Here is a 9,216-nt window from a genome sequence, read left to right on the forward strand (position 1 = left end):
CCCTGCCTTCCATCTTAGGATACTCTTGTTAGCATGAAGTGGGACCCAACAGGTCGTATTCTCATGACTTGTGCCAAAGAAGAAACTGTGAAACTCTGGGGGCTAATTTCAGGATGTTGGCGCTGTCTATATTCACTCTGTCATCCATCTATTGTAAATGGCATTGCTTGGTGCAGCCTTCCAGGAAAAGGATCCAAATTGCATTTACTGATGGCTATGTATGTATAAATTTTTATGTATAAATTTTCCTATTACTATATTATTTGTGTTAAATGTGACTTCTCAGCAGTCCTAAACTGTTTATTTGCAACTACTAGTCTTACCATTTCTCATACTATAAAATTACCTTATAGAGACAGCAATTTTTAAGTGTAAAACTTGGTATGTATGTAACCTGAATGTGATGTTAGAATATTAGGCTTAGTTGGATTCTTGTAAAAAATTACAGCATTATTAGAAATAAAATTTTAAAATATAGTATTCGGTCAGGTCTTAACTGATACATGAAAATATTTCTAATTTTGCATACTGACATGTTTTGGTTTTGTGATCAATTTTTTTTAAGTGGCTGTCAGAGTGGCTTAGTATGTGTTTGGCGTATTCCACAAGATGCCACACAGACCAGTGTGACTAGTTCAGAAGGATGGTGGGACGCAGAGTTAAATTGCCAGGTAAATACATTCAGATATTTTTGAAGATCTTATTTGAAGCCATAGATAATATATTCATTGAAATAATCCTCCCTTGATCACCAAGACACTCATTATTATATCCTACAGAGCAAGATCTACAAGGAAATGTGGACAATTGTCATACTTTATTACTAATAAAGTGCTTCTGAGCACTTTAATTTTATTTTAATAAAATAATTAATTTTATTTTAATAAGTCAGACCTATTAAGTAAGATATTCAGTAAAATTTAAGTGGTGGATAATTTATGGTCATGTATATAATTGACACTATAGATAGATAAGGTCTTAGTTAGGTTTTTGGTACAGTGAAGTAGGAAAACCCCTATATAAAGTTATTTTCTATCAACATAGAATTCCCCATATGAAGAACAATTTCTTTACCTTAAACATTTCCATGAATGAATTATAAATCTTGAATCTATAAATTATTTAAATTTCAGTATGTTAAAAATAAAAATTAATTGCAGGATGTATATAGGAAATCAGCCGGAGCCAAGTGTGTTTATCAGCTGCGAGGACACATCACCCCTGTCCGGACCGTTGCCTTTAGTTCAGATGGTTTGGCCCTGGTGTCTGGTGGACTAGGTGGGCTCATGAACATTTGGTCCTTAAGGGTAAGAGCTTGATGTACTTTTTACCTCAAGAAAATCTTCTTCATTAACATATATATTTATATGAAAAATTAACCCAACCAATCCTAGGGATATTTTATATCTGACATACTGAAAACTTTTCAGAAACATTTGCCAGTTAACTTTTTCATTGTTACAATTTTAAAGTCCTCTAGAAAATGCTTTAGAAAGTTGGGTCGTAGGTATACAATTGGACGTTGTCAAATTTAGCTGAAGTATAGACCTTAGAATATATTCTTGTGAAGGCCCTCCCTGGTGGCGCAGGGGTTAAGTCACAGTGCTATAGAGCTATAACCAGCCACTGCAGCATGAGTTCAATCCCTGGCTGACTCTCATGGCACAGCAGACCTGTCTGTCTCAGCCACTGCTCCGTTTGGCATTGTATTTCAGTCGAGCCACCTGTTCTGTTACCCATTCCATCCTGGTGAATCTTCTTACTCACTACACCTCTGGTCTATACCCCAGTTCATGTATGCATTAATTCGTTTTTTAAAATATCAGTCCTTTTTAAGGAAAAGAATGTGTTATTGTGAATGTTAAGTGTAAGTTTAATGTAAACAGTGACTAAGGTTAGGTAATGTGTTTTGATAACTATATCTCATTTTAGGATGGCTCTGTCTTACAAACTGTTGTGATAGGCTCTGGAGCTATTCAGACCACAGTATGGATTCCAGATGTTGGGGTAGCTGCTTGTTCAAATAGATCAAAGGTAATTATACAAAATCATAGAACGTAAACATGTAAAATATGTTAGGAATCATAGTCTAAGCATCCCACTTTATGGAGGAGGAAACTGATATCCAGAGGGATTACTATTTGCCAAAGATAATGCTACTCTTTACTGCCAGAAGGGAACCTAGAACCCAGATCTCCTCAATTTATAATCTACCATTCTTTCTCCTATATGCTAACCTTTGGTGGAAATGCTTAATTATTGAACAACTTCATTTCCATTGGATCTTATAAAGTGGATTTTTACTTTCTGCCATGGTTTTTGAGATAGCACTAAACTGTCTCAAAAGAATTTGCCCTGGGGAAAAAAAACCATCCTGAAGACATTTAACTCAAGTATACAAAACATATCTTGGCTTTCAATTTTAATATTCTAGTGAAAAATACTAGCTACCTTCTCTGAAGCAGTTCTGTGTTGTGAATTATGATATATCCCCTACCATATTGCTTTTCATTCCTTTATGAATAGAGTCAATGTGCTGCTTTGGTTTATGTTTTATATGGTTAAAAAATATTAAAATGAAAATGTAAACCTGCATGAATAGTCCTTCTAGCAGTAAAACTGCCAGACCCAGAGAGTAGTGACCTATGTATAATATAGTAGTGCGAGAGTTAGAATAATGCTACATCATTTGCAGTTGTGTTTCTCAGCAGACTACTACTTCTAGTATCCTTGTGATCATGTCATCCACCTGACAGTGCATTTTAAAATATACTAAATATTTTGTTCTTTCGGTCTTAACGTAATAGCAAATAACGATGTTTTTAAGAAATGTCAGCTAATTCAGGATAGTTCACAAGTTTTATGATTATTACTTAAACAATAGTTTTTTTTATAATAGTTTATTTTTACATCATTTTGTACCTTTTTCCATCTCAGCTGTAGTCCCCATGGGCTTTCCATCACCAGTTCACCTGTGTGCCATCACCATAGTCCTGTGCACTCCCCCTCACATTTTTAAAAATATTTTTTATTATTATAATAGTTTATTTTTACATCATTTTGTGCCTTTTTCCATTTCAGTTGTAATCCCTGTGGATTTTCCATCACTAATTCACCTGTGTTTCATCACCATAGTCCCATGAACTACCCCTCCCCCCCATTTTTTAATCCCATTCCCCACTCCATCCCCATAAAATGTCTCTGGTATATAGTTGTTTATCATTATCTTCATCATCATCATCATCATCATCATTTCCCCTGTCCTTTTTGCTCCTGCTGTGAGTGAAATCATCCAGTATTTTTCTTTCTGGCCTATTTCACTAAGCATGATCCCTTCCATCTCCATCCATGTTGCTGCAAAAGGCATGAGTTTATTTTTTTGATTGCTGAGTAATATTCCATTGTGTGTATGTACCACATTTTTTTAATCCAGTCATCTACTTTGGGGCATTTGGGTTGATTCTATGTCTTTCCAATTGTAAATAAGGTAGCAATAAGCATGGGGGTGCAGGTATCTTTTTGAATCAATGTTTTTGTGTCTTTTGGGGTATATAGCTAGGAGTGGGGTTGCTGGGTCATATGGAACCTCCATGTTTAGCAGTTTGAGAAACCTCCAAACAGTTTTCCATAGTGGTTGTACTAGTTTGTATTCCCACCAGCAGTGCAGGAGAGTTCCTTTTTCTCCACATGCTCACCAACATTTGTTGTTGCTAGTTATTTTAAGATGTGCCATTCTCACTAGTGTGAGGTAGTATCTCCTCATTGTGTAAACACTGGCTTTTATACACAGTTTAGGCTAACCTAATCCTAACTGTTCATAGGCATCAACATTCATGAAGTTCATTGACAAGGAAAGTACAACATAAGATGTCCATAAAACAAAAGTATTTAATGTACTTGCTGGAAGGAATTTCTCAGATATGAATGGTGGTAGGATTTTATCTTTTACTTATACAAATGCAGCATGTGACATGATTTATTTTTTATCAGGATGTTTTGGTCGTGAATTGTACAGCAGAATGGGCTGCTGCCAATCATGTTTTAGCAACCTGTAGGACGGCACTGAAACAGCAAGGTGTTCTGGGATTAAACATGGCTCCCTGCATGAGAGCATTTCTGGAGAGGCTACCCATGATGCTTCAGGAGCAGTATGCCTATGAAAAGGTAATTGATTACACTAATTCCTAGAGATCTACAGATGTAATTGGAATTACAGCTTTGAATTATCTCTTAACATAAGGTCTCAGGAAAATATGTGGGACTGTTTGGGCAGAATTAAACAAAGATAGTTCAGGCTTAAAACAGTTGTTCAGTAATCCCACGCCTCCTTTTAGTTAACTTTAGTGAGAGCAAAACTAAAAAAACCTCAAATTTGTTTATAGTGTTTATATCATTTTTCTTTAAATTATCAATTCACTCTAAAACTTCTTAAAATACCTGTCCCTGGGCCCTCCCTGGTGGTGCAACAAGTTAGGACGCAGCATTGCAAACAAGATACAACCACTTCAGTGCAAGTTTGATCCCCGGCCCCGCAGCTGACCCACATGGCGAGGCAGAACTCTCCTGTCTCACTGTTGCTCCCTTCAGCAGTGTATTTTGTTGATCTTCCTGTTCTGTTGCCCACTCTGTTTCTGGTGAATCCTCTTACTGCCCCTTCATCTCTGACCTGTACCCCAGTTCTGTCTGAATCAGTCATTCATAAATATACACACACACACACACACACACACACACACACACCCCTATGCCTCAGAATAAAAGCAGATTGATATAAAGTATTTGCCACAGACTTTTCAGCATAATTTTGAATATAATATCCTTGTATTTTCTCTTAGCCTCATGTGGTTTGTGGTGACCAGCTTGTCCACAGCCCATATATGCAATGTTTGGCTTCTCTTGCTGTGGGACTTCATCTAGATCAGTTATTGTGTAACCCACCAGTGCCACCACACCACCAAAACTGTCTCCCTGATCCTGCATCCTGGAATCCAAATGAGTGGGCCTGGTTAGAATGTTTCTCAACCACTATAAAAGCTGCTGAAGCACTAACTAATGGAGCACAGTTTCCAGAATCTTTTACTGTTCCTGATCTAGAACCTGTTCCAGAGGATGAACTTGTATTCCTAATGGTGAGTATAATATAAGCTGCTATTATTTGCAACTGAGGTTGCTACAAATGGGTGTTAGATATTAGATACTCAATAAGTATTTGCCTTCTTGACTAGCTTGAAGCATAAATCTTGAAACACAAATAATGTGAACTGTAAATCTGTATGTCCAAAACTACATATCAAGTTTATAGGAGTGATGACTCCTGCATAATACTTGTAGGTACTCGTAAGACAGTGATTGCCTTCGAATCACCAAACAATAGTGATATTTGAAAGTGAAAGTGTTTGAACAATAGGAAATAATAACTGCACAAAGAACAGTTTGAGACTATTGTAAAACTCTTAGTATCTCATAACATTAGCAGGTTCTTAGTTGAAAATAAAAGTTAGTTGTTAAAGAGTTATTCAAAAACAAGTAAATGATTATTAAGCAAGATTGATTCTGATGTTTTCCCTGTCTTGCAGGATAACAGTAAATGGATTAATGGCATGGATGAACAAATTATGTCCTGGGCAACTTCTAGACCCGAGGTCAGTTAAGATAGAGATTGCTATATGGTTGTTCTCAATAAATCTTCTGATTCTAAATGCTCGTGTATTTGTGCCCTGGTGTCTCCTATAGAGGCTGTTATGCATTTGGTACCAAATGTATGGTTGTGTGAATAATTGGATGACTCTTATTTTGAGATGATTGTGGTTTTCTAGGACTGGCATCTGGGAGGTAAATGTGATGTCTACCTGTGGGGTGCTGGCAGGCATGGACAGCTGGCAGAAGCTGGAAGAAATGTGATGGTGCCTGCAGCAGCTCCGTCATTCTCTCAGGCTCAACAGGTAACTAACAGGGTAAAGGAGTGGAGAAGAAACTTGGGAACTGACAATTTTGATTCCCTTATTGTCTGTTACTGTGGGATAAAGTTTGTCCATTTCGTAGTTTCATGAGGAGTCACTAAAGAAAATGATAGGAAACTTCCAAATAAAATATTTCTAACATTTTTATCATACTCAAGTTTTTGTCATTAAGTTTCTAAATTTTACATTTTTAAGTGGAATTAATTAATATCATGATGCAGTAGGCCTACCCATTGCATATTTATAGAAGTCCAGATATTCGTAATTGCTGGTTTTATTCTTTAGCGCAATAAATTTAGCCAGATTTCATTGACACCCCTCCCACCCTCCAATAATCTTGAGGATACTGCTTTTTTTGTTTTTTTTCTACCTCATTAAGTCCCACAATGCCCTGCTCTTTCTCATATATATCCTCTTAAGAGTTTTTGCAGACCTTCAGCTAGTCTTTAATATTTCTTTATATCATCCTTTCCTCTTCTGTCTGTTTTGTTGTTAATATTATTAAACTCTGCACAGTTGGCTGAAATCCCTAGAGATAAGATGGCGCTAAACTATTATACCTTAAATAGTCAGACGTGCTTACACATCTTTTGGTTAAGTAAGCCATTTTATAATAATCAAGGACTTCTAGGAGCACCATAGTTACATTAGGTATGCATATAATCATTTTAAGTGTTTGCATATTAACACTGTATAATAAAGAATACTATATTTAATTGTGTGTTTTTATACTAGGTCATATGTGGTCAGAATTGTACCTTTGTCATCCAGGCCAATGGCACAGTATTAGCTTGTGGAGAAGGAAGTTATGGCAGATTGGGACAAGGAAATTCAGATGACCTTCATGTGCTGACAGTTATTTCAGCCTTACAAGGTAAAATTATCCTCAGTTAAAAGCTGCTCAGAAACTGTGAACTGACTGTAGAAATGTTTGCTTTTGTTGGAATTCATCTCAGCCCTTTGTCAGTTGAAGTTTTATATATATATTTAGATTCTTATTTAGGCACGTATAACTTTGTTTACGTATTTTTAGGCTATATAATTTGCAAGTTATTTACCTTAGCAGTATAGAATTCAGTGATAGAAATAACTGTTTTAAGATTCAATGAAGATAGTAAAAAAAATTCTTTAAAATTGCAAAACTGTAATTAAGCAACTACTAGTAACAATAATAACCAGGTAAATTTTTCATTGAAATTAAAAATAATTTCATATGGAAACATGCAAATGTACAAAAGATTTTAAAGGGCATCTCTGATGTCAGAATTCTCTGATGCGAAAAATGAGTACCTCAGCAGAAACTACTATAGGAGCCCCTGGCTTATTCCTTAAGTAAATTTTTACTTTCATACCTACAAAGAAAGCAAAGATAAATTTTTAAGTAAAAGCTTAAAAGTGACAGTGGGGGCCCTCCCTGGTGATCCCCGGCCAGGGAGGTGACCCACATGGTGTGGCAGACCTCTCCTGACCCACCCGCTGCTCTTCTCAGCAGTGTATTTCAGTGCATCTGCCTATTTTGCTCCCTCCTCTGTCTCTGGTGAATCCTCTCACACCCCACACCTCTAGCCTGTGCCCCAGTTCTGTATGCATAAATAAATAAATTTTTTTAAAAAAATGACAGTGGATTCAAAACCAGTTCCTAAGTAGCTCTAAGTGATCTTTCTTGATAGTTAGCTGTGAAGAACAGAGTAGAGATGGGAGGGTTGGGTTCTCATCCAGCTCTACCACATCCTGCATCTGGAATGTTGCATAAGTTACCAGACCTCTTTGTGGCCATTTTCCCCAGCTGTAAGAGTATCTCCTTCATAGATTCTGTATAAAAGTAGAAAATAAGGGCCCTCCCTGGTGGCGCAGCGGGTTAAAGCACAGCACTGAGAATCTAAAGCTGCTTCCATATGAGTTCGATTCCCGCCTGCCCCGGAGGTGACCACATGGTGTGGCAGACCTCTCCTGACCCGCCCGCTGCTCCCCTCAGCAGTGTACTTCATCAGTCCCCCTGCTCTGTTCCCCACTCTGTCTCTGGTGAAGCCTCTCACCACCCCTGAGCCTCTAGCCTGTACCCCAGTTCTGTATGCACAAATAAATAAATCTTTAAAAAAAAAAATAGAAAATAAGTCTGGTGAAGCATTTACAGGATTGACTGGATCATAATCTTTAACTGAGCACATCACCCTCTTCCTTATCATCATTATTTTATGTGACATGATTTACTAAGTTTGGGCTATAAAATTTAGTTTAAAATTAAATGACTCTTTATTTTTATAGTGCCATTTTGATATTTTTCAATTCTTAGAGTATTCTATTGCAGCTTCAAGTAGAAAAGGGAGTTTTAGCATCCAGTGACTCTTGTTGGGTTTCTGCTCTGTTCCAGGCTTTGTGGTGACCCAGCTGGTGACTTCCTGTGGTTCTGATGGGCACTCAATGGCCCTAACTGAAAGTGGTGAGGTCTTTAGCTGGGGAGATGGTGATTATGGCAAACTCGGCCATGGGAACAGCGACAGGCAACGGCGGCCCAGGCAAATTGAGGCCTTACAAGGAGAAGAAGTGGTGCAGGTCAGGCAGGATATGGATAAGTTTGCCTTTAAATACAAACATACTAGTTGTTGAATAGGTTTCTTAAATTTAGGTAATAGGAAATATTGGTAAAAATACATAATCATTTTAAAAGATTTTGCATCTTTAGCTATTCACATTCAGTTTTTGAGCTTTTCACTTATTGGGCTTTAGTGGTAGAATTGATTCCTTTTTCCTGAACCAGCTGGTTGACCTAGTCGAGGGTGCTGTTACTCTTTGAAGAAATGCTGTGGGGTTTAACTACTGCCACACAGTTCTTGATACACTAATAAATGGAAAGCTTTTTTTTAGCCTATCATTATTGTTACAGAGGCTGAGTTCATATACATTTACTGGAAAATCAATCAATGAACTAAAATAATATTGCAAAAGTATATAGTACCTTAGAGTTTACAAAGAATTTTCCTCATTCTCTCACATCATAGTCTAGGTCTTCTATATATAGAAATTATTCCAGGGTATGCTGTTTGACTTGTTCTTCCTGAGGATGATAAGGTAGATAAGACCTGGGGAAATAGGAAGAAAAGTTGAACAGATAGGATCTAAGTCCTGAGCTGTTCTTTAATGTTTATTACTACATTTTAACCAATGATAGGAAACTTCCAAATAAAATATTTCTAACATTTTTATCATACTCAAGTTTTTGTCATTAAGTTTCTAAATTTTACATTTTTAAGTGGAA

At 36.9% G+C, this 9,216-nt stretch overlaps 1 protein-coding gene across 1 annotated transcript in view; it reads left to right on the top strand.

Annotated features, from left to right (window-relative positions):
- The window catches only part of HERC1 (HECT and RLD domain containing E3 ubiquitin protein ligase family member 1), a 140,964-nt gene that overhangs the window by 112,711 nt on the left and 19,037 nt on the right, over nucleotides 1–9,216 (top strand). The window contains exons 54-63 of the mRNA XM_012728527.1: nucleotides 19–218; nucleotides 566–671; nucleotides 1,161–1,307; nucleotides 1,933–2,034; nucleotides 3,991–4,164; nucleotides 4,836–5,129; nucleotides 5,577–5,642; nucleotides 5,817–5,942; nucleotides 6,696–6,834; nucleotides 8,332–8,513. Coding sequence (XP_012583981.1) covers nucleotides 19–218; nucleotides 566–671; nucleotides 1,161–1,307; nucleotides 1,933–2,034; nucleotides 3,991–4,164; nucleotides 4,836–5,129; nucleotides 5,577–5,642; nucleotides 5,817–5,942; nucleotides 6,696–6,834; nucleotides 8,332–8,513 — 1,536 coding nt within the window. The remainder of the gene's footprint in view (nucleotides 1–18; nucleotides 219–565; nucleotides 672–1,160; nucleotides 1,308–1,932; nucleotides 2,035–3,990; nucleotides 4,165–4,835; nucleotides 5,130–5,576; nucleotides 5,643–5,816; nucleotides 5,943–6,695; nucleotides 6,835–8,331; nucleotides 8,514–9,216) is intronic.

Source organism: Condylura cristata, unplaced genomic scaffold (assembly GCF_000260355.1).
Source record: "Condylura cristata isolate star-nosed mole 26May11 unplaced genomic scaffold, ConCri1.0 scaffold00023, whole genome shotgun sequence".
Lineage (NCBI taxonomy): Eukaryota > Metazoa > Chordata > Mammalia > Eulipotyphla > Talpidae > Condylura > Condylura cristata.